Source organism: Nerophis lumbriciformis, linkage group LG38, assembly GCF_033978685.3.
Source record: "Nerophis lumbriciformis linkage group LG38, RoL_Nlum_v2.1, whole genome shotgun sequence".
NCBI lineage: Eukaryota > Metazoa > Chordata > Actinopteri > Syngnathiformes > Syngnathidae > Nerophis > Nerophis lumbriciformis.
The window spans coordinates 12,210,276-12,237,270 of record NC_084585.2 but is presented as its reverse complement, the minus strand read 5'-3'; the positions used below and the strand labels follow the sequence as shown (position 1 = coordinate 12,237,270).

At 38.9% G+C, this 26,995-nt stretch overlaps 1 protein-coding gene across 17 annotated transcripts in view; it reads left to right on the top strand.

The window, feature by feature from the left end:
• Positions 1-26,995, top strand: part of nfasca (neurofascin homolog (chicken) a) — a 197,372-nt gene that overhangs the window by 97,925 nt on the left and 72,452 nt on the right. For 16 of the 17 annotated variants that reach the window (XR_009811811.1, XR_009811809.1, XR_009811810.2 and 13 more), the window contains 3 exons: positions 7,900-8,065; positions 14,380-14,397; positions 17,036-17,141. Coding sequence is in view for 14 of the 17 variants with exons in the window: in XM_061932188.1 (XP_061788172.1) it covers positions 7,972-8,065; positions 14,380-14,397; positions 17,036-17,141 (218 nt within the window). In the remaining 3 variants the exon portion in view is untranslated. The remainder of the gene's footprint in view (positions 1-7,899; positions 8,066-14,379; positions 14,398-17,035; positions 17,142-26,995) is intronic. The other variant, XM_061932191.1, reaches the window with a different exon arrangement.

The window sequence follows — 26,995 nt, the reverse complement described above, 5'->3', positions numbered from 1 at the left end:
ATACTGGGTCCCATCCTGTTCTCCATCTACATGCTCCCTCTCAGCCAAGTCATTCATCGCCATAAAATTTCCTTTCACTGCTACGCTGACGATAGTCAAATCTATCTTCCACTCAAGACAGACGATCCCTCTGGGCTGGACCTTTTGAAAGACTGGTTGTGGGACATAAATGAGTGGATGTCACAAAGCTTCCTGCAGCTCAATGACACCAAGAGTGAAATTCTTCTGTTTGGCAACTCCACCTCGGTCAGTCAGATCAGAAAGAATTTGGGAAGTTTGGCCACTCTTGAAAAACCCCATGTCAAAAACCTTGGGGTCATATTCGACCCAGACCTCAAGTTTGACAAGCAAGTGAAATCGGTGGTGAAATCCTGTTTTTTCCAACTACGCACCATAGCCAAGATCAAATCTTTCCTCTCCCCCAGTGACCTACGGAGGGTCGTGTTGATTCTCATCTTTTCTAGAGTGGACTATTACAATGCCCTTTATGCTGGGGTCACCGATAAGACCATTCATAACATGCAGCTAGTACAAAATGCAGCTGCCAGGCTGGTGACAGGCGCAAAAATGAGGGAACACATTTCTCCCATCCTCTCCTCCCTTCACTGACTCCCAGTGAAGCGCAGAGTGAAATTTAAGATCGTCACGTATGTCTTGAAAGCGCTCAATGGTCTCGCCCCAGCTTACATTAAAGATCTCCTGGACCAACCCACCAGCTTCAGGCTTGGTCGTTGCCTTAGATCGGACAACCAGATAACCCTGAAGGTCCCACGGTCAAACCACTCGGGCTGCGACCCGGGCTGATGTAACAGTTGGTTGGGGGGGCGCATAATAAATGAAAATAACATAACATAACAAGTCTCAATCAAGGAAGAAACAGCGGCAGCTTTGTACAGAGTGTGTGTGCGTCTCCTCTCTGCTGTGACTGAAATGGAATGGACTTATTCTCATTGCATTTAAAAATACAACGAAATGTGTTTTCAGTACAAGGTGTCTAAGAGCAGACATTCAGTAGACAGGGGACCGCCTGAGAGGAAAGGATCACAGCAGCACGCTTGTGCGTTAACGACATTGGAGTGTTAATGCCTTTATGTTTCCAAACATCCCAAAAATTTGCTCGACTTGTCGCTAGTCGCTTTTGAGAAAGAAAGTCAAAAATAAGAGTTGGAAAGATACTAGATTTAGAAAGAAAGTCGCCAAGCTGACAACACTGCACTGAGTTGTGTGTCAAAACTAAAGACGCAAAGACCCGCCTTAGGTTGCTTCTGATTGGTGTACACTGCATGGTCCCTTCTGTGGTTGGAAGAATTAGGCCCAAGAATTCATGGATTGGTCTGTGATTGGTTCTTTCGGTGAGTCAATCAGAATTACTGTCTGCCATGTTGCTCCGTTGTTGTCAGTCTCAAACGACAACGGTACTCTTGTATTACAGAAGTCTCGCAAGACTAGAGCGGCCATATTTTGTAACAGATCTACAATCAACCGATTCATGACTTTCCGACCGGACATCGACCGAGCCGTATTACATATAGATCGGTCCAGAGACTCGCCAAATGATGCATTCATAGCTCTAAAATTAAAATCAATTATCGGTTTTTACCAATTAATTTTTACACACCTATTATTTACTAAATTACCCATAGGCTTTGTCAACGTGTAGATGTGGGGCGGTATAGCTCGGTTGGTTAAGTGGCCGTGCCAGCAACTTGAGGGTTACAGGTTCGACCCCTGCTTCGGCCATCCTAGTCACTGCAGTTGTGTCCTTGGGCAAGACACTTTACCCACCTGCTCCCAGTGCCACCCACACTGGTTTAAATGTAACTTAGATATTGGGTTTCACTATGTAAAGCGCTTTGAGTCACTAGAGAAAAGCGCTCTATAAATATAATTCACTACAATTCACTAGACAGTAACAGGAAGTAGGTCTGAGCTACGCGGAAGGGAAGCTATCTAGTTGATTGAGCAATAAAGAGTTGATATATTGTTGTTCCTGCTTCGTCAACGCAAAGAGCAAGCATACGTTTGGATTAGACAGTTGATGTGTGTGCGTGTTTGGCCAAAAAGTGTGGAGAAGTAGTAAGCATTGGACGATGTTGCAAGGCCACGTATAATTCGTGGGGATTGGTTGAAGTTGCATGGAGGGACTGTACATTTATGGAGTACTGTGGTACTTTGGTGTGCAAGTTTAATTGGTTCTGTAATACAGTTTGTACCTTGAAAAACTTGTATTGTGAAACAGCCGTTGAAATGGATTGAAATAAATTTCATGTTTGCTCCTCGTCCCCATGTAACATGCCTTTTAAAAAGAAAAGCAAACTTTCAGATAAGGAATATTGTATGCAAAACAATACCATAGACTGTAATACAAACAAGTACAGGTGGCATTTACCTCGGAGAGTGGACTTCTACAGTATCTCCTTCCAGCTGCTTCTCAGTCAAACACCATCAGCAGCTTTTCCATATTTTCATGGATAAATCTTTTGATATTATTTTAACGTCTTTGGCTGGTGTTATTCACTCATTCTGCTTCAGTATGTTGCAGAGTAGCAGGGCTACGCTCCAGCTGCTTTACCTGGTTAGCTAGCTACACGCTCTGTCCTGTTTTTGATTAATTTCCTCTTTTAATTCAACGAATATCTTCCACTTTGTCTTCTCAGCACTGTTTTTCACACTCACTTTCTTCCTTCCCATGCTTGGAAAAACAAAGTTATGTCCATCTCTAGCTTTAAGCTAATGCTAGCGAATAAGACCAAATGTATTGGTCGGATCTTACGGGGTTCACTGTGACATTCACCACGCCAACTTGTGGTGGGGATTCTCGCAACACAAAGTTTTGCTTGCAACCTAAAGCGTAACAATTAGCCAAGAGAAAACTTGTATTCTGAAAAAATTGTAAGTTCGGGCTCCTGTATTCCGAGGTACTAGTGCAGTTCTTTAAGGAAACATAAAGACTCATTCATGGCCAGCTAGACCAGGAGTCCCCTAACTACGGCTTGCCAGCGTCTACAATCTAGCCCGCAGGACGATCCACAAAAAAAATAAATAAATAAATAAATATGACCTGTGTAGCGCTTAGGCAAATCTCATTGTAGATATAGATGCCCATATCTGCCGTACAGAATTGCTTTACAAAAGGGAAGTGAGAGATACTTCTTTTGTTGCCTTATTTGTATTGGACTTTGAATTTTGTTTACATTTGAGATCAGTTTTATGGTTTGTCATGACCGTTGTTAACAATATGTAGGTACGGTAATGTTTACTGACACGTGTTCTAAAGTGTAGCACTCTGTGCTATCATTACATCTATCATCAATGGTGCACTGCATTGTGTCGAGAGTAGAGAACAGCAATGATCTATTTGCGCACAATCACGGAGTACTTACAAACAGACACAGTGTGTAGACAGAAAAGGAAGAACAGACACGTTTTGGCTTAAAAACTAACGATAAAGGTGAAGTTATAACACTGAAACGCCCACCGGAAGACATGGCTAACTAGCTAGCGGCTAAAGTCCGGCCACAGTCGGCAGTGTTTTAGCTACTTCTAAATCACTAATCCTTGCCTTCGTGGTGACAAATAAAGTAAGTTTCTTACAAGTATCATCCCTGCAGGACGAGGAATAGCTAAACATGCTTCACTACACACCGTAGCTCACCGGCGTCAAAATGTAAACAAACGCCATTGGTGGATCTACACCTGACATCCACTGTAATGATACCAACTACAGGAGCGTATCTAGTCAATACTACACTATGATTACGTCGATATTTTTTTAGCATCACATCTTCTTTTGTTTTTTTTAAAATTTATATTATGTTTATAAATTCAGGAAGTATGTCCCTGGACACATGAGGACTTTGAATATGACCAATGTATGATCCTGTAACGACTTGGTATCGGATTGATACCCACATTTGTGGTATCATCCAAAACTAATGTAAAGCATCCAAGCAACAGAAGAATAAATGATTATTACATTTTGACAGAAGTGTAGATAGAACATGTTGAAAGAGAAAGTAAGCAGATATTAACAGTAAATGAACAAGTAGAATAATAATTCATTTTCTACCACTTGTCCTTAATAATTTTGACAAAATAATAGAATGGAAAATGACACAATATGTTACTGCATATGTCAGCAGACTAATTAAGAGCCTTAGTTTGCTTACTCACTACTAAAAGACAAGTTGTCTTGTATGTTCACTATTTTATTTAAGGGCAAACTTGCAATAAGAAACATATGTTTAATGTACTTTAAGATTTTTTGTTAAAATAAAGCCAATAATGCAATTTTTTGTGATCCCCTTTATTTAGAAAAGTATCGAAAAGTATCGAAATATTGGTATCGGGACAACACTAGTCTCTTCCTATCAATTCAGTAATTAGCTGGAATATGGAGCTCATAGTTGGGTTTCAGAACAGCTGGCTGGCAGAGAAATGTGCAGGTAAATGAGTGTGTATGTGCAGGAGGGCGTGTCTTCATTTATGTGTGGACATGTTTTGCTCAGCTCAAACAGCACCTGTGACAGTGAGATGTATCACCTTGTGCCAGCCAATGGTGGCATTATTAGCTCCCAAGAGACAGATTCCCTATTTAAGCACCATGTGTGTATTGATTGACATGCCACCAGATGGTTTATATACAATAGCTTGGCAGGTTTCAGGTTATCTCTGCCTTCAGGCTAAAAAGCTGTTGTGTTCTTCTGCAGGGAAATAAAATCTTGATTTTTCTTCTCACCATACAAGTGTCAGTTAACGGGTAACTGCACTTTTTTGGAATTTTGCCTATCATTCACAATCATCAGGTGAGACAAGCACATGTATGGTTGTTCCTTTTTTTAATCGTAAATAAACGCTAGCAAGAGTCAGCTAACAATGAAGCTAATGGACGTCTCTTTATTCCACCTATAAAGCGTTCTAAAAACATTCATCAAACATTCATTCAAAAACATCCATCAAAGTTTTATATACAGTATATGTAAACTAGTAACAAGGCACATTCATAATAAAATGTAATATTTACGTATTTTAATTGTACGGCCGTGTATTAATTTCACAGACGCATCACAATGTTCGCTTTTCCCTTCAGCAACAACAACAATACTAATCACAGCAGACTTCATGGGAGCCAACAAATTATAATCCAGAACCTTATATTTTTGAGCCTGAAAATACAGAGGATGAGCTCCAAGTTTTAGAAGCTATGTGCAACACAAAACAAAACAGAAAACACTAATCATTATACAGCAGTACTGCTAAGTACTAAACAAAAAAATACAACTATATTTATAATAAAACAAACACTCATGGCTTGATTTCCCTAAGATTAAAATACTACGTGCTAAACAGCGTGTGCAATCTATAAAATTGTGTGTACTATTAGTGGGCATTTTGCGTGTGATCTACTAGTACTGCGTGTACAATTCAAAAGTTGTGCAGACCACCTTATTTAAATGAGGATTTTGCGTGTACAATACATATATATATATATATATATATATATATATATATATATATATATATATATATATATATATATATATATAAGGCATCACCACCGAGGCACTCGATCATTTACTGCACATTAATTTTGTGGCATTTGTTTTGTTTTCATACATGAAGGAGGCATCTACCACTTTTTTAGGACATTTTAGACAGTCCAAAGTGCACACAATTTTTCCTTTTTTTTAGCGCTCATAGCAGAGAGACTGCACTAACTGTGCTCAAGACACGTAAAAATGCATAATTTTTTAAATATTGGAGATATGTTAATCATATATATTATCAATAGAAAAGCAAACGGCATTAAAAAAAAATGCCAGCAGATACCAAAACGCATTCATTGAATTTGTTTTAATAAGCCCTTTGGGTCACCCAGCATGTAGCTATGAATGTTGCTTAATAGACTATATGTCTAATATTTTTTATTTCTGACAGACCATGCTAATATGTTGACACGCGAGTATGATGACGGATTCTCTTTTATTTGTCTGTCTTTGCAGCACGAGCATCGAGTCTGTCAGTTTGCAAGTACATTTCAGACGTGCTAAATATAATGCTAAATAGTGCTCGCAAAACGGTGATAAGTGTTGATAAATCATATTGCGCATGTTGTATAATTAATTAGTTCCTTCTTGTCCCAATATTGTGGGTGTTTTGATGACCAGCATATATTCTGCATATTAATGAAGGATGACAGAAGACGCAAAATGAATTGCACATCTTATTCTGGTCACTTAAAATACACAAAATCCACTTTGCACACACTTAGTAGATCAGTTTTGCGTGTGCTATCAAGTTTGCATGTGTTTTAGTACACGCAAACAATTATTAAATTAGCATTTTTTTCGCGTCTTTCTTGCCATCTCCAAGTCTAAGTTTAATGTCAAAGTTGACCAAATTTTGGGCTTTATGGCAACAACCTTTCACTATACAGGTGAAAGTCATAATTTATTATGAAGAATTAACTTTTTTTCGTTCCGTTTTTTTTGGTTTATTTGTTTTTTAAATCTTTTTTCGGTTACAAGTAATTTTTGGAGTGCAAATATTTTTGGTTCCAAATTTTAGTTTTTAACTATAAATCTTTTATGTTACAAAAATGTTTTTGTTTCACATCTTTTTTTGGTTACAAATCGTTTTTTTTTCTGTTGCAAATCTTTTTTAGTGGTAATAAATCATCACACACAGCTATTAGTAACTATAGACACTGCATGTTATGTGTCCAAGCCAAAGTTCTTGAAAAATTTGATAGTGAACAACTTAAATATTTCTTAGACACCTATGGTGTGCTTTCTCAATATCAATCGGATTTTAGAAAGAAACTTAGCACCATAACCGCTGTTATCAAAGTTGTGAATGACATTGAGGCGTAGGATTGCAAAAAATATTGTGCGCTCTATGTAATTGACCTGTCAAATGCATTCAATACAGTCGACCATATCATTTTGGCAGACAGACTGTACAAGATTGGTCTATTTCAGCATGCTGTGAAATGGTTTTCTAATTACCTGTCCAATAGAACCCTATGTGTCCAGTTTGCTTGGTCAATCAATCAATCAAAGTTTACTCATATAGCCCTTGCACGTGAGCCTCACCATTTGCCAGATCTTGGTTGTCAGATCTTTACGTTGCACATCGTCTACAGCAGGCTCGCGGTGTCTTTGGTCGCCTCTAAAGAGTATGGTGGATTTGCAAAGATTAGAACATCCACAAAGATACATATCTTCAATTCCTGCTTGGTGCCAGTGCTGCTGTACAGATCTCAAACCTGGACTCTTCCCATACCGACTACTCGCTGCCTTGATGCATTACACCTGAACATCCTTTGCAATGGGTGGTTCCACCATGTCACCATTGATGTGTCCGTTTGTCCCACCACCATTGCCACTGTAATAAAGATGGGAAAGCTGTGATTCCTCTGCCATGTGGCCAGAATGGACGACTGAATCCCGGCAAAACAGACTTTTACGGCATGAGCTCATGTACTACCCAGGGATTGGCGCTGCCCATGTGGCTGTCCCTGGTTGACCCGGATGGCCGGCCCCTGTCGGACCTCGGTCACCTGGTGGCCAAGCGAGGCTTCAGTCAGTTCAGTTAAGGCTTGTCTGGAGAATGGAAACATGTTAAACAGTAATAGTTCAAGCACGGAGCCCTCTGGTACACCGTGACTAACAACAACATGCACTCATTCTTTATTATCAAACTGTAAGCGGTCCGATCAATAGGATTTAAAGCAGCTTAGGGCAGTTCCTTAAATTCCAATGACATGTTCTAATCTGTTTATTGAAATGTGATGATCAATTGTGTCAAAGATCTTATAGGACCAGTGCAGAAACAAGACCTTAGTCTGAAGAGGAGGAAATGATCTAACCTCCTAACCGTCTGTCTCTCTCTCACAAGGCGTCAGCGTGACTAACAGGAGAAGCGTCGAGTCCGTCAGGAGTGGCGACAGCAGCCAGTCAGAGCGGAGAGATGCTGAGTCCGTGCGGGCGTGCGGCATTGGCCTTCATGTCATTACAGCTGCTGCTATGGCGCGAAACTGTGACCATCGAAGTTCCTCAAGACCGTAAGTTACCCAGCAACAGTGCTATCACATTGTCGGCACATTTGCAACACATACTGTACGTATATTTACACTTACACACCATCAAATCATGAGAGACAGCATTGATTACTGGCCAAAATACTCCAAAGAGTATTTATGAAGTAAATTGTAAGTTTGGTGGCCATTGCTATCTTTGTCGTTTGTAACACAGTTTGTCAACCACACATCATTTGTTTGCATTATTCTGCGTATGAAAAGAATCCGTGGTGATATTTTATGTATGCGGGTTTCCTGTTTCAATAGTCGGAGAGAGAAGCCCATCCCCCTCTTCTTTGTTTGTCCTTATCATCTTCCCACAAAAGTGCACTCTTGACCTGTATTGATGTGATGTATTGATGTGTGCTTGCTACACAATCCTGCAGAGCACACACTTTCCCACACATACACACACACACACAAACACAAACACTTTCCCACGCAGCACTCACCACCGCTCTTCATGTCCACTGTAAGAAATTATTCAAAGTGAATAGAACATTGAAGAGTGAAGACAAGGGATGTATATTGGTGGATGGTAGCATATTCACGCACACATTTATGTCTTTAATCAACGCCTCCTAATGTATTATGTGCATATATTAAGGATGTAACAATTACCGCTATAAATGATAAATCGCTGTAATAATCCCAACGGTTAGTGTTCCAATTTTAAACTAAAATTATTATAAAACTGCGACTGACAGCCGCACTTTGATAAACTCACAGACCGGTGACACTGTCTTTTACACTCACTTTCTTTCTTTCCCATGTTTGGAAAAACAAAGTTATGTCCATCTCTAGCAATAAGATAATGCTAGCGAGTAAGACCAGAAGTTTTGGTCTGATCCTACAGGGTTCAATGTGGCATTTGTTAATCTAACTAGTGATGTGAGGCTCGTAACCTAAATGGTTACTCGTTATTAGCCAAGAGACAACTCGTATTCCAAAAAACACATATCCCTAAGTACGACTGTATATACTGTATCTATGTACTGAAGGGCTACAAATAACGACTATTTTGGTAGTCGACTAGTCATAGACCAGTGATCCTCAACAGGCGGACCGCGGTCCATGTCCGGACCCAGCGACGTGTCCGTCCGGACCCAGCACGAATTATAGTAAAAAAAATTTTTTTTTTTAAATGTTTTTTTTATTATTATAATTATAATTATTATAAAAAAATATAATAATTGTATTTATCTGTGAGTTATCGCTAGCGCAAGTCAACGTTCTTTGTTGTTTTTAGTCAAATATGTCCACGTTTCGTTTACACTTCTCGTGTCTCACTCACTCCGTCTCTCTCTCTCTCTCTCTCTCTCTCTCTCTCTCTCTCTCTCTCAGAGAGAGAAAGAGAGAGAGACGGAGTGAAAGCGAGAGAACGCCACTCTGATTGGCTAATTCCGGGGTATGGGTTGTCATCTCTTTCACAACGACGCGCTGATAGGCTGTTACCACCTGGGTCATGTGCACAGTGCATGGAACCTTTCGCTGCAGGCACACAGTTGTCTCGTATCGCTACTTCGCTAACTGTTCACTTGTCAGTCACTGAATGTGAATCAAATCACAATGGCATGCTCCAAGTTGGCTCAGGCTGGTAAAAGAAAGGTGGACAGGGAAAACCGACGTTTCAAGGAAGAATGGACAGAGCAATATGTTTTCATCCTACCTACTGCAAGTACCAGACCAATGTGTCTACTATGCAACACTACTGTTGCTCTGGTGAAAAGTGAAAATCTTAAACGTCACTATCTGAAAGAGCACCACGAATTTGAAGAGACATTTCCTCATGATTCAGAGCTAAGAAAAAAAGAAATCACGAGGCTGAAAAAGCCATATGAAACATCAAGCAAGATTTTTGTTAAATCTATGACACAACAACAAATAGCAACAGAGCAGTAACGTGCGGTGAGGTTGATGGCTGGTGAGGCACTGACTTCAACACAGTCAGATTTACAAACATATGAACCCCAAAGAGTATCTTATTCACCATTTGATTGGCAGCAGTTAACGGGTTATGTTTAAAAGCTCATACCAGCATTCTTCCCTGCTTGGCACTCAGCATCAAGGGTTGGAATTGGGGGTTGAATCACCAAAAATGATTCCCGGGCGCAGCGCCGCTGCTGCCCACTGCTCCCCTCACCTCCCAGGGGGTGATCAAGGGATGGGTCAAATGCAGAGGACACATTTTTTCAAAGTTCTTATTTATTTTTGTTTCAAAGAAAATATTTCATGTATTTTATTGGATATTTATTTTATTTTTGTTAATTTTAAGAAAATGTTAAACTACCTACCTCCTGCTATTATATAAGCTTGACCGATAATAAACGGACCCAGCCTGTTTCAAAAAAACATTTGTTGACCTTCAAGATTTGTACTTGAGGACCCCTGTCATAGACTATCTTGATGATCAGTCGACACTTATCACGTGACTCTTATTTAGCGATTTACGTTAAAAATTTAGCTTAAGATGTTTTTAAGCATGTGCTAACTAACAATATAGACCAGGGGTCGGCAACCCAAAACGTTGAAAGAGCCATATTGGACCAAAAATACAAAAAACAAATCTGTCTGGAGCCGCAAAAAATTAAAAGCCAATAAGTCTTAATAAAGGCAACACATGACGTAAGTGTCTAAATGAGCTATAATAGCCTACTATCAAAATGACTTTAAAAGTCATATACAGTAAGTGTTATAATGAAGACAACACATGATGTAAGTGTCTATATTAGCTGTGATAGCCTACTATCAAAATGACTATGTGTCACAGGCTGAAGAAAATCTTCGTTGACAGAAATGTTTAAATGTATTATTTATTCTACATATTTTTACAACATTAGAAACCATTATTAAATCAGAGGCTACTCAGAAGGTGAGATAACTCCTGGAAATTACTGGCTTTTAATGGCCAAAGGTATAGATGTGTGTGTCCATGTTAAAGGAAACGGTAGGCTGTCTTCTTTTAATAGATTTATTACAATTTTTGGCAAGCTCGGTAATGTTTGCTGTAGTCTGGAACATCATGGCACACAAACAACTATCTGAAATGCAGCCATTATTACGTACAGATAATGTGTCATGGCACATGCAAAACTAAATTATATACAAAGAGGATAAAAGTAAAGGATATTAAATGAGCTTAAGTACATACAGCTAGCCTAAATAGTATGCTAGCATGGATTAGCTTGCAGTCGTGCACTGACCAAATATGCCTGATTAGCACTCCAACAAGTCAATAACCATCAATCAATCAATCAATCAATCTTTATTTATATAGCCCTAAATCACAAGTGTCTCAAAGGGCTGCACAAGCCACAACGACATCCTCGGTACAAAGCCCACATACGGGCAAGGAAAAACTCACCCCAGTGGGACGTCGATGTGAATGACTATGAGAAACCTTGGAGAGGACCGCATATGTGGGTAACCCCCCCCCTCTAGGGGAGACCGAAAGCAATGGATGTCGAGTGGGTCTGACATAATATTGTGAGAGTCCAGTCCATAGTGGATCCAACATAATAGTAGTAAGAGTCCAGTCCATAGTGGGGCCAGCAGGACACCATCCCGAGCGGAGACGGGTCAGCAGCGCAGAGATGTTCCCAGCCGATGCACAGGCGAGCGGTCCACCCCGGGTCCCGACTCTGGACAGCCAGCACTTCATCCATGGCCACCGGACCTGTGCCCCCCCCCCTCAAGGAAAAGGGGAGCAGAGGAGAAAAGAAAAGAAACGGCAGATCAACTGGTCTAACAGGGGGGCTATTTAAAGGCTAGAGTATACAAATGAGTTTTAAGATGGGACTTAAATGCTTCTACTGAGGTAGCATCTCTAATTGTTACCGGGAGGGCATTCCATAGTACTGGAGCCCGAATAGAAAACGCTCTATAGCCCGCAGACTTTTTTTGGGCTCTGGGAATCACTAATAAGCCGGAGTTCTTTGAACGCAGATTTCTTGCCGGGACATATGGTACAATGCAATCGACAAGATAGGACGGAGCTAGACCGTGTAGTATTTTATACGTAAGTAGTAAAACCTTAAAGTCACTTCTTAAGTGCACAGGAAGCCAGTGCAGGTGAGCCAGTATAGGCGTAATATGATCAAACTTTCTTGTTCTTGTCAAAAGTCTAGCAGCCGCATTTTGTACCAACTGTAATTTTTTAATGCTAGACATAGGGAGACCCGAAAATAATACGTTACAGTAGTCGAGACGAGACGTAACGAACGCATGAATAATGATCTCAGCGTCGCTAGTGGATAAAATAGAACGAATTTTAGCGATATTACGGAGATGAAAGAAGGCCGTTTTAGTAACACTCTTAATGTGTGATTCAAACGAGAGAGTTGGGTCGAAGATAATACCCAGATTCTTTACTGATTCGCCTTGTGTAATTGTTTGGTTGTCAAATGTTAAGGTAAACAATTAATAACATAAATCAAAGCTCACCTTTGTGCATTTACGCACAGCATAAAACTTTTGGTGGGCAAAATGAGACCAAGAATGAGTGGAAGATTTTACATGTAAACAAACTGTTGCGTCACAGTCCACACTATGGTGAGGTCAAGAACCGCCGAAATTATTAGGACGAAACGATGTTCACCAAATACTTTCATCAGTGAAGCATACACACAAACATATTAAACAGTGGGCTTTCTAACAATTGGGAAGGTTTGTGTCATGTTTGTCCTCAAACAAATAGCATACTAAAACGAAACAATTATTTTTCCCCCATTTTTTTCCATTTTCAATCCTTTTTTAAAAATGCTCCAGAGAGCCACTAGGGCGGCACTAAAGAGCTGCATGCGGCTCGAGAGCTGCGGGTTGCTGACCCCCGATATAGACAATAAAGATCACAACTTAATACAGAAATGATTATTCATGAACCGTGCTGCTCATTAGGCTACTGCAAATATATACATCTTTCCAACTTTTTAAAAGCAAGCTGTAGGAAGACATTTATTGTAGCACCAAATTAAGTTTAGACTCACAGTATATACGCCACTGAAATAATCATCATCCAAGCATTGGTAGTGTTCTTGATTCAAGTTAGATGCACACAAGTATATAGTCCAAGTTTTGCTGGCAGACTTTGGCTAAAATGAAAGTTAAAGCTACTTTTCACACAGCTAGCTAGTTATAAAGCTTGCTATGCTGCGTCGCTTTAAATGCTTGCGCATCACAGACGTACTGTCATGAAATGCGAGGTCGCGTCGCAAATTGAGCAAGTTATCCATGATTTTTACCATTCTTTCGATATTTTCGCTTATGCCCGTTTTCACCTGGTCAAACACGAGCGTCGACATCACCCACTTTTATCCACGAATGAATATTGAGTTTCAATGAGTTTTTATTTTTTATTTTTGTCAATCAATCGTTGCTTTCTTAATATTCTGTATATGATATATTCTTGAAGTATGTTGTTGCTTGTTGTTGTTTATTGTTGTTGTGTAGGTTTATTTCGAACATGCATACAGTTAAAATATGATGCATCACATATTTCACATACTACCATTTTCTCATTACAACATGGAGTAGGAACAAGCAGAGTTTATTTACTCCTACCATTTTCCCCCCTTTTATCGCACTTAACGCATGTGTTCACTTTAAATAAATGAATAACTAATACAACAGTTCTCTTGCATTTTCATTGTTTGCTTTTTTACAATGAATATTTTTGTCTTTTTTCTCTCTGCTCACCACTTGAAAACTCCAAACAGGTAAGTTATCGATCACCATGGCAACGAGCTGTCTAGTTTTTACTCATATCGGGTGTAAACTAATAATCACAAGCTATTCATACCCTATTTTCCGAACTAAAAGCCGCTCCGCAAATATATACCAGTGCGTTGTGAAATGAGATACTTCCATAGAGAGAGTTTCTAAATGTTTATTTGCATACCTTAATTGTTTCCCAACGGTGCCTGTAACTCAGCAGTAAATCAGAAGATCAAACAAAGTCATTGATGTCTTAATTGACCCTTTATAAGATGAATAAGATTTTATAATTTTTTAATAAGGTTTAATATGTTTAGCATAATTCTTCCTACTTTGTAAACACGGTTTCTTAAAGTGGATCATTTTAGTACATTGTCCATAATTTAGCCGTTGGTGAAGAAAAAAAATAATAGAATAGCCGCACCGTTGTATAAGCCGCAGGGTTCAAAGCTTGGGAAAAGTAGCGGCTTGTAGTCCGGAAAGTACGGTATTTAGTACTGTAAATGTTTGTGTCCTTAATATAATGAACAGCCTCTTAACAATCTATCCACACTTTGTCTCCATGTTGCTTTACACTGGACTAACAGCAAAGATCCTGGCAGACCGTAAGTCTTTCACGTTGGAATTATGTGGTGCATGCAATGTCGTCAAGTATCATACATTTCACTTCTGGTGCAAGAGCTGCTTTAAGTCCTCATTAATACACATTCAAAAATGTGTATTCATAATCAACAAAATCATTGAATTTGACGAAAGTGACTTGGTGTAAATGACATTAAATTGGTTCCTACTGAGCTCCTACAACATTTGTTCGTTTGACAGGGGGCAGTGTCCTCTGGATGTGAATTTATTTTTATTTATTTATTCATTTATAGACAGACATAATTTTGTATTACATTTTTTTTTTTTTGTTAATATCAGAGTCAGTTCTGCAAAAAGGTTATCCCTCGAAGCACACAGCTTATGAACAGGGACCCACAGTTAAAATATACATCATCATATAATATACAAAATACAGTACAATACAATACATTTCAAATCTACCCACCAAATACCCATTTACAATTTCATTTATAAATAAAAAAGGAATCTTTAAATCCACCAAATCAGTATCAATATCCTATTATTCAAATTTGTTTAAAGGTTGCATCTTGAAGATCTGCGATAATCTCATCATACATACAGAGGTCAAGACCAAAATTATGCGACTAATGTGAATTCCTCAACCATAAGGGGTGTGCTAAATATAATAAGTATAATGTAGCAATACATTTTGCTTAAGATGAAGATTCAGAATTAGTATGAATGTGCAATCAAGTCACCGAATATTCATATCTCAGCTCAAAGAATGTGACTTTAAAAGGTTTGTGAGCTTTAAATTGACATGTATATGAATTATGAGCACAGTAATTATATTTTAATCCAGCCTGCTGCATCAATTCCCCCATGGTTGCCATGGTAGCATGCAGTTTATGAGAGCATCAGCAGGATATTAGCAGAAGAGATTAGCTGCTTAAAAAAAGGTGGGTAGAGAAGCCAAAATTGTAACCAAAATTGTCACTTAAGTAAGAGTATCGTTGCTTTGGATCACAGGAGTCTAAAGTGCGGCCCAGGGACCATTTGTGGCCCGCAGCTAATTTTTTAAAGACTATTACAAAAAAAAAGAAATAAGTGAGGAAGCAGTTGCAATGTAATGTGAAAATGTTCCAATATTGATACAAATACAACGTTTTTTTTACTTTAAAACTGGCATTGCTAAAAAAATAACAAAAACTTATAATCGACGGATAGATCTGAGTTTGATCTTGAGGTTTAGTCATTGAAAGTAAAAATATGACTTTTTTTTTACACTTTTGGATCATCGGGACCTTTTAGTCTAATTTTTTTTTAACTGTCATTGTTCAAAAAATAATAATGCATCAAAAGCAATGTTCTTATAAATGATTTAAATCTTTAAGGCACCAATTTCTTTACATCAAATATTGCACTTTGAACATTGTTTCGAACATTTGTGTTTTTGCCATAAAAACAGGGTTTTTATTCAAAAGAGCATAAAACCTACAAAACCCCAAAAGCTTAATGTCAACAAATCCAAAGTTGATCTATAGATATTTCAGCGTCGAAAGTAAACAAAAAAAATATCTGACTTGTTTTTAACACTTAATGGCTGTGACACTTTTTGAGGGTAGCCCTGATGGTTACAATAAATATTGTATTGGTTTTGAAAATGAAAAAATATCAAAATGGCCCACGCATGCTTTCATTTGTGTGCAGCCTCAGTGAAAAAAGTTTGGACACCCCTACTTTAGGGTAATATGACTCAAGTAAGAGTGAAAAGTATCCAATTAATTACTTGAGTAAGAATAAGTATTGATTGAAAAAAATGCTCATGTACTGAGTAACTTGTGAGTAACTTTTGATTTATTTAGTAGTTATTCCTTAATGGCACTTACACTACAACCGTAGTTGGTGTGTGTGTTTTGTGCGAGAGACTACTACAGCATGTGCTACAAAAAAGGCTAGTTGTACAGTCACTTATGATGTTTTAACAGGGCTAATGTCAGCCTATGCACAGCTAAAACAAAAAATAACATCGACAACTTAAATGTTCTTTTTCATAGTTTGTCAGTAAACTTGGGAGAGTTACGATGTCACTTTTTTACAGTGTGTAGTTTGAGTGTAGTCATGTGACTGCCAGGCTCCGATTGATTGGTAAAACAGAGTCATGTGACATACAGTAAGTCTAGCCAAAGAGCCAAATGAATATGTCTTTGTAAGCAGTAATCAATTGATTATAGATAAATATAATGATGATATAAATGAATGTAGAGATCAGAATTAAATTGAATGTAACAAAGTAAATGTAGTAAAAGTATGTTGTATTAAAATTACTCTGACAATGTATCCAAAACGTTACCTCAGTAAATGTAACAGCATAAACTTATAGCGTGGTACTAACCACCTTTGGATATTAAATACACATAGCTGGGGGGAATAGGACACCTTGTATTTTCACTTTTGTCCGAAACTAAAAATAAACAACTTCTTTACTGCTGCAATTCTATTGACTATTTCATCACCATGTTTACATTCTGTCCTAACAGATAACTAGAGCACTGAATGTCTTCACCAACAGAAGCAAATATTTGTTCAGTACCACTGAATAAATTGATGTGTTTTGTAGTTGATTTAGTTTGTGTGTAACAATGCAAGACCCTCACCCTCTCTTCCCCCCCTCCCCAGTGAAACAGCCCCCGACTATAATCAAGCAGTCAGTGAAGGACTACATTGTGGACCCCAGAGATAACATCATCATCGAGTGTGAGGCCAAGGGCAACCCTGTGCCAACGTAAGCGAAGCACACAAACACACACACCCACAGACACACACACACACTGTACTAATTATTATCCATATTTAATCATGAACCTTTAATTTATTGTAGATCAGCACAATGAATAATAATACAATGTTGCCGTGAGGACTGAATAAGAAAATACAAGGACTATACAAATATCCCCAAAAAATATCCCGGGCGAGCCCCCAATTATGTTAACGCTCCCCGTACCCGTTGTCAACATAACATAAAAAACGGACGATCTGAACTTGTGAACAGCTTATCTTGCACATGAATATAACATAGAGCAAAGCGAGTCGTAGCAGCAAAGGTGTGTGCGGTGATCAACTGGGCAGGTGAGCATCCGAGTAAGAGAGAGAGCGAACTTCCGGTTCTACTTCCCGGGCTTTAACTCCTGGGCTCCAATTGGGATTTACAGACAATGAGGGACGTAATCGGCAAATGAAACATGGGCGACCGGTGCAATGGACGTCGAGTGGATCTAGTTAATAATGTGAGAGTCCAGTCCATACTGAATCTAACAGAATAGTGTGAGAGTCCAGTCCATACTGGATCTAACATAATAGTGTGAGAGTCCAGTCCATACTGGATCTAACATAATAGTGTGAGAGTCCAGTCCATACTGGATCTAACATAATAGTGTGAGAGTCCAGTCCATACTGGATCTAACATAATAGTGTGAGAGTCCAGTCCATACTGGATCTAACATAATAGTGTGAGAGTCCAGTCCATACTGGATCTAACATAATAGTGTGAGAGACCAGTCCATACTGGATCTAACATAATAGTGTGAGAGTCCAGTCCATACTGGATCTAACATAATAGTGTGAGAGTCCAGTCCATAGTGGGGCCAGCCGGAGATCATCTTTAGTGGAGACAAGTCAGCAGTGCAGAGATGTCCTCAACTGATGCGCAGATGAGTGGTCCACCCCGGGTCCTGACTTTTCACCTAATCTGTGCCCGTGGAGAGGAGGGGCAGAAAAGAGACGGCAGATCAACTGGTCTAAAAGGGGGTTCTATTTAGAGGGCTAAAGTATACAAATTAGTTTTAAGATGGGACTTAAATGCTGAGATAGCATCTCTAGCTGTTACCGGGAGGGCATTCCAGAGTACTGGAACCCGAATAGAAAACGCTCTATAGACCGCAGACTTTTTTGGGGCTCTGGGAATCACTAATAAGCCGGAGTTCTTTGAACGCAGATTTCTTGCCGGGACATATGGTACAATACAATTAGTTAGTTACCGTATTTTCCGCACTATAAGCCGCCCCGGGTTATTAGCCGCACCTTCAATGAATGGCATATTTCAAAACTTTGTTCACCAATAAGCCGCCCCGGGTTATAAGCCACGCCTACGCTGCGCTAAAGGGAATGTCAAAAAAACAGTCAGATAGGTCAGTCAAACCTTAATAATATATTACAAACCAGCGTTCTAACAACTCTGTTCACCCCCAAAATGTAATGTGCAAATGTGCAATCACAAAAATAGTAACACTGAAATTAGTGCAGAGAAATAGCAACATCAATAACTCAACGTTGCTCGAACGTTAATGTCACACAACACACAAAATAAACATTTAAAGCTCACTTTCTGAAGTTATTCCTCATCCATAAATCCCTCGAATTCTTCTTCAGTGTCTGAATTAAAAAGTTGGGCGAAAACGGCATCCAAAATGGCCGGCTCCGTCTCGTCGAAGTCATCAGAGTCAATGTCGCTGTTGTTGTCCAGCAGTTCCGTGAATCCTGGCTTCCGGAAAGCTCGGACCACAGTTGAGACCGATATATCCGCCCAGGCATTTACAATCCTCAGGCAGATGTTGGCGTATGTCGTCCGGCGCTGTCTCCCTGTCTTAGTGGCGCAGGTCATCTTGTTGCTTCCTCTACATACCCACCATTGATTCATTTATGTTCAATTCTCTCGCTGCTGCTCTATTTCCGTGTTCTACTGCGTGACTTATTGCCTTGAGTTTGAATTCTGCGTTATACGCGTGTCTCTTAATAGGAGCCATTTTGTGGTCTTTACAGATGTAAACACACAAATGAAATGAAACGTAATACCCGCGCGCTTCTTCTTCTACGGGGGCGGGTGCTTACCTTGGTGGTTGCTTACAGTAGAAGAAGAAGCGCTTCCTCTTCTATGGGGGCGGTTGCTTACCTTGGCGGTTGCTTACCGTAGAAGAAGAAGCGCTTCCTCTTCTACGGGGAAAAAAGATGGCGGCTGTTTACCGTAGTTGCGAGACCTAAACTTTATGAAAATGAATATTAATATCAATCCATATATAAGGCGCACCGGGTTATAAGCCGCGCTGTCAGCTTTTGAGAAAATTTGTGGTTTTAAGGTGCGGCTTATAGTGCGGAAAATACGGTAGTTTATTATTTCTTCGGTCAGTTGTCAACAAAATAAACAAACAGTTTTACATAAACAAACAGTTGTACATTCATAAATTAAAAATGTTGCAGACCGACAGGGTTTAGGCTGAAGTTGAACACTTATTGCGCCTAACCCTATAAACAATGTCAAATACAGGATGGGCTTCCAAAAATTATGAAATTTCCTTTGCACAACATATTATAAATACACCTTGTACACAACATAAACACTGTTCAATTATATACACAGTAAAGGCATGTGAAATATCCTTATACACGTGTTAAACCTATCCAATCAGCAAGATAGGATGAAGCTAGACCGTTTAGTATTTTATACGTAAGTAGTAAAACCTTAAAGTCGCATCTTAAGTGCACAGGAAGTCAGTGCAGGTGAGCCAGTATAGGCGTAATATGATCAAATGTTCTTGTTCTTGTCAAAAGTCTAGCAGCCGCATTTTGTACCAACTGTAATCTTTTAATGCTAGACATAGGGAGGCCCGAAAATAATACGTTACAGTAATCGAGACGAGATGTAACGAACGCATGAATGATGATCTCAGCGTTGCTGGTGGACAAAATGGAACACATTTTAGCGATATTACGGAGATGAAAAAAGGCAGTTTTAGTAACACTCTTGATGTGTGACTCAAATGAGAGTTGGGTCGAAGATAATACCCAGATTCTTTACCGGGTCGCCTTGTGTAATTGTTTGGTTGTCAATGTTAGGTCTTACACAGATGCTTTTATTTCCCATACAACCTTCTTTATTATTATACTTTCCTGCAGATACTCACTTCTTACTGCACTAACTTGTTTAGGTGCAAACCTTACATAGAATCTTTTTGCATCCATCCCTGATTGCAGCTCCATTCAATCTTGACCATATTTGTATCGGGTGTTGTGTTATTCACTGATTTAATGAATGAATGTATTATTATACTGTATGAAACAAACAATTTGTTCAGCATCGAGCCTTGGGAACAGTATCAGTACACCACACACACACACACATGCACACACACGCACACACACATTGTGTGCAATAGTTACATCACTGACCAGTTGAGGACAGTCGCACATTGTTGATTACGCACATTCTTGTGCACACGGTAACACACAGTGAAGCAGTGAAGCAGTGACAACACATGTAGCGGCTCTCCTTCCAAACACAAACAGGTCATTGTGCTCCAATAATCACTTGACTATTCATGCTCATGAAACATTCAAGCAAAAGTTGACTCACGTCTTTCTACATCACAAATACAGCAACGCTCAGCACAACAGAATATTATCAATGGCTTCTGTACTTACAAGAGCAACAATACTAAACAACTTATAGTCATTGTAGTGAATTAATTCACATCAGAATCGCAATTTTATTTATAACAATTCCGACTTGACCTTGAAAATATTTTCAATAATCGGTTTTTAAAATGAAAAATGCTGCTTATATATGTTCTATGTCAGCAGCCAAGAGGGGCTTTTGTAACCTCTAACCTGTTTTAGAAATATTTAATTTAGTAGAATTAATTCTGGAACAAATCCTTACCCCAACAATTGGAATTGAATTGAGTCATGATTGTGTATTCACACATATTTTGTTGTACGATTCACATGGCCACTTAATGGTAATAATACCTACTTCTTACTTTTTACCTTCTTTTATGTACTTCTTACCATCTTTTAACTTCTTTATCTACTTCTTACCTTCTATAACCTAGTTCTTACCTTCTTTTACCTACTTCTTACCTTGTTTTACCCTCTTTGCTCTTATTTGACCTACTTCTTACTTTCTTTTACCTACTTTGTACCTTCTTTTAACTTCTTCTAACATCTTTTTACCCTCTTTTAGGTACGGTACTTCCGACACTTTGTTTTACCTACTTCTCACCTTATTTTACCCTCTTAAACTTTGTTTTACCTACTTCTCACCTTGTTTTACCCTCTTAAACTTTGTTTTATCTACTTTGGCATTGGGGGTTAAATCACCAAAAATGACTCCCGAGCACGGCCACCGCTGATGCTCACTGCTCCCCTCACCTCCTAGGGGGTGATCAAGGGTGATGGGTCAAATGCAGAGAATACTTTCGCCACACCTCGTGTATGTGTGACAATCATTGGTACTTTATCTTTAACTTTTCTTCTTTAACTACTTCTTATCATCTTTTACCCACTTCTAAACTTGTTTTGCCCAATTTTACCTTCTTGTACCTACTTCCTACCTTCTGTTACCCTCTTTTACCGTATTTTACGTACTTATTTCCTTCTTATACCTTTTTACCTACTTATCTTCTTTTACCTTCTTTTACATACATCTTACCTTGTTTTACCCTCTTTGATTTTATTTTACCTACTTCTTACTTTCTTTTACCTACTTTGTACCTTCTTTTAACTTTTTCTAACCTCTTTTTACCCTCTTTTACCTAAGGTACTTCCGACACTTTGTTTTACCTACTTCTTACCTTGTTTTACCCTCTTAAACTTTGTTTTACCTACTTCTCACCTTGTTTTACCCTCTTAAACTTTGTTTTATCTACATCTTCTATAACTACTTCTTATCGTCTTTTACCCACTTCTGAACTTGTTTTGCCCAATTTTACCTTCTTATACCTACTTCCTACCTTCTGTTACCCTCTTTTACCGTATTTTACGTACTTATTTCCTTCTTTTACCTTTTTATCTACTTATCTTCTTTTACCTTCTTTTACATACTTCTTACCTTGTTTTACCCTCCTTTACCTTCGTTTACCTACTTCTTACTTTCTTTTACTTACTTTGTACCTTATTTTAACTACTTCTAATCTCCTTTTACCCTCTTTTACCCTCAGTACTTCCGACACTTTGTTTTACCTACTTCTTACCTTGTTTTTCCCTCTTAAACTTTGTTTTACCTACTTCTCACCTTGTTTTACCCTCTTAAACTTTGTTTTATCTACTTCTTCTTTAACTACTTCTTATCGTCTTTTACCCACTTCTAAACTTGTTTTGCCCAATTTTACCTTCTTATACCTACTTCCTACCTTCTGTTACCCTCTTTTACCGTATTTTACGTACTTCTTTCCTTCTTTTACCTTTTTATCTACTTATCTTCTTTTACCTTCTTTTACATACTTCTTACCTTGTTTTACCCTCCTTTACCTTCGTTTACCTACTTCTTACTTTCTTTTACTTACTTTGTACCTTCTTTTACTACTTCTAATCTCTTTTTACCCTCTTTTACCCTCAGTACTTCCGACACTTTGTTTTACCTACTTCTTACCTTGTTTTACCCTCTTAAACTTTGTTTTACCTACTTCTCACCTTGTTTTACCCTCTTAAACTTTGTTTTATCTACTTCTTCTTTAATTACTTCTTATCATCTTTTACCCACTTCTAAACTTGTTTTGCCCAATTTTACCTTCTTATACCTATGTACTTCCTACGTTCTGTTACCCTCTTTTACCGTATTTTACGTACTTCTTTCCTTCTTTTACCTTTTTATCTACTTATCTTCTTTTACATACTTCTTACCTTGTTTTACCCTCCTTTACCTTCATTTACCTACTTCTTGCTTTCTTTTACTTACTTTGTACCTTCTTTTAACTACTTCTAATCTCTTTTTACCCTCTTTTACCCTCAGTACTTCCGACACTTTGTTTTACCTACTTCTCACCTTGTTTTACCCTCTTAAACCTTGTTTTATCTACTTCTTACCTTTTACCTTCTTTAACTACTTTTTATAAATTTTTACCCACTTCTAAACTTGTTTTACCCAATTTTACCTTCTTATACCTACTTCCTACCTTCTGGTACCCTCTTTTACCGTATTTTACGTACTTTTTTTCCATTTTTTACATTTTAACTACTTCTTATTTTTTTATTTACCCCATACCTGCCAACTTTTGAAATCAGAAATACCTAGTAACCAGGGTCCAGACGCAAAATGATTATTAGCATTCAGACAGGTTAAAATGTTGCTAAAACCATCACTTTTCTATCAGTCACAGTGACTTTTCAAAACAAAAATATTACAGCAAAAATCATATGGGTTGATTGACATGTTTATTCTGTAAGCTAACTTCAATAGTTTGAAATTATTTTGACAGTTAATGCCAGTTATCCTGTCAACCTTTCACAAGACTTCAATTTGTTAATTGAAAGTATGAACAGTATAAACACTTTTTACAGTAAACAAATGGTAAAACAGTACTAAACAATTCCATTAAAAAAAAAATTGGTGTCATTATTAACTTTCTGTCCAAGCTTGTATAATCTACTGCCTTGTTCAATTGTAAAAAATATTCTGTGCCTAAAATTCACATTTCTATCACAATTATCATATCATCATCGAAATATCGAACACAAATGGGGTACAGTTTTACATCGTCATAATCGGTGCTGCCGTCAGTCGACATGCTAAATGGTTCCGTCTTCATGACATCGGCGATACTTTTTGAGGATTCTGTTCCAAGACACTGAATAATGTTTGATGTTTTGGTTCGACCACATCCATATTTTTTGGCGATTTTCGAGTCGGGAAACATTTTCCGAAATAACTGTCCCATGTGATCAGCCAGTGCGATTGGAAGTCCATGCTCAATTATTGCCTCCGTAAATAAAACTTCGGCATTTGTCACATCCAAAGAATCTGTTTGGGCGACGAAAAACGTTGAAAGTTTTCCACTTGTATCGCTAGCAACGGCATTAGACTTGTGTTTTTTTGTCCCAACGTGGTCTTTTACATCGCTAATTCCTCCGTGTCCGATCGAAAAATCTTGTCTGCACAAGGTGCAATTCGCGTAGTTTTCACCCTTTTTGGAACAGATAATTATTCCCGGATAGGCTTTTGAATATTCTTCACGGAATGACTGCAGTTTTCTTTTCGGTTTAAGACTCGTTTGCGATTTTCTCCGGCTGATTCCATGATCGTTCGCTCGTTTGGAAACAATGGCAACTGGTGCCTCGTGCTTGGCAGCGGTGCTATAAATAGCCTCGCACATGGCATTCGGAATGGCTCGATAGGAAGTTACGGGAAGCACTGGTAGGGCTGGGCGATATGACTAAAAAATGTATCACGATATAAGTGTTTCATATCAGTCGATATCGATAATTATTTATAAAAAAAAAAAAACTATTCTAAATAAAGACCAGGAGAAAAAAGGCTGAATTTAAATACTTTTATTTTAAATATAAGTAGGTAGCATGTCCTTCGCTAATTGATCCACCACTGCATCCGTTATTTCTTTATAACGTTTTGAATTTTTGTCGTATGGCACTGCTGCCGAGTACCTCTCGATGGTGGTCTGTTGTTGCCGCTTCGGTGCTTTTCCACTTGCACCGGCTGATATAGATGGTTGTGGTTGTTTGTTACTGCTGTACTCCAGCGGGTGAGAGCGGCTCAGTTGGTAAAATAAGTTTGTCGTGTCCCCAGACTTGGTCGGGACGACGACCTTGCAAAGTTTGCAGACAGTATTACTTTGATTCGTATCGGACTTAAAAAAATCCAAAATACTGCCAAACTGGTGACGTGACGTTTCCTTTTTTATTTACAATTTCCTCTCGTGCTGCCGCACTCATATTCCCGTTTTGTTTCACTCCTCGTCGTCAGGTCGCCGTTGTTGCTTTTTTTTTTTTTGTTGAGAGGCAAAGCCCTTCCTCTGCCTACACCCCCCAGAATGCCGTGCGGTTCCGGCTCGGCATTTCTTCCTATTTTTTTCTAACAGAACTCAGTGAAATTATCGAACGTTCTATCGACCCCATTTTCTATTGATATTGATCACATGTCTATCGCGATATATATTGTTATTGTTTTATCGCCCAGCCCTAGTAAGCAGTGTCGATTGTCATTGTTACGCGATTTCGTGAATAAAACTTTAAAAAACTTTTTTTTTTTTAAATTAATGAAAAACCGTATTTTTTATCACTGCAACCGTAACCCGGAATAGGTTGATGAAAACCGTACTAATTACGGAAAAACCGGAGTAGTTGGCAAGTATGTTACCCTCTTTTACCTTCTTTTTCCTACTTCTTCCGTTTGCTTACCTTGTTTACCTTCTTTTACCTACTTCTTACCTTGTTTCACCCTCTATTTCTTATTATCGCGATCGGCTTAGCTGGAGTAGGATCCCATCACAGAGCAGAAAAAATTGATAAAAATGATAACAAAAAGAGCACTCAAAAAGGAGTAGAGACAAAAATAACAAAGGAAGCACACTTACAGTATCCATCCATCCATTTTCTACCGCTTATTCCCTTTGGGGTCGCGGGGGGCGCTGGAGCCTATCTCAGCTACAATCGGGCGGAAGGCGGGGTACACCCTGGACAAGTTGCCACCTCATCGCAGGGCCAACACAGATAAACAGACAACATTCACACACTCGGGCCAATTTAGTGTTGCCAATCAACCTATCCCCAGGTGCATGTCTTTGGAGGTGGGAGGAAGCCGGAGTACCCGGAGGGAACCCCACGCAGTCACGGGGAGGACATGCAAACTCCACACAGAAAGATCCCGAGGCCGGGATTGAACTCACGACTACTCAAGACCTTCGTATTGTGAGGCAGACGCACTAGCCCCTCTTCCACCGTGCTGCCCCACTTACAGTATAAGGAACAAAAATAGCACACCTAAGGTGTGAAGAAGTAACAATAAAAAAACATGGCAAGGCAGGGACTGAGCCACAGCGCAACGAGACGTGTGTGGAGCCAAAGCAGAGGAGATGTACATGACTGGAAGAGTGAACCATCAGGAAATCTACTGTCGCCGAGTGAATGCACTGGAGAGCTTAAGTAGTCAGGAGGAAATGAGTATCAGGTGTGCACGCAGGTGGCCACGCTCCGTGACCCAGAAACCAGACACTGCAACAAAAAGAAGATAGGCCAGGTCATGACACGTATCTTGTTTTACCTTCTTTTAGTATCCTACCTTCTTTTAAAAACTTTTTACCTTCTCATACCTACTTTCTACCTTCTTTTACCTTCTCTTACCTACTTCTTACTTCTTACCTTCTTTTACTTATACTTCTTACTTTCTTTTACCTTCTTTTGGCTACTTTCTACCTTCTTTTACCTTCTTTTAGCTACGTTCTACCTTCTCTTACCTACTTCTTACTTCTTACCTTCTTTTACTTATACTTCTTACTTTCTTTTACCTTCTTTTGGCTACTTTCTACCTTCTTTTACCTTCTTACATTTTTTTTAGCTACTTTCTACCTTCTTTTACTGACTTCTTACCTTCTTTTACCTTTTCAACCTACAGCGCGTCGTGCGTGTTATTACACCTACAGTGCATACGTTGTTGAGCTAGGTGTGTACAAACAAAACATGAAATGTGGGCTAATACTCTACATATACTGCAATATGAATGTTCATGTTTTTCAGTCAGCAAAGTCTGGTGTTCCTTTGCATTGTGTTGTGCGTTACAAACCAAAAGCCATTTAGCTGCTAACGCAAAAGCTTGCTTACCTCTTGTCATAGCTAGCTTACGGCTAATGCCGTCCC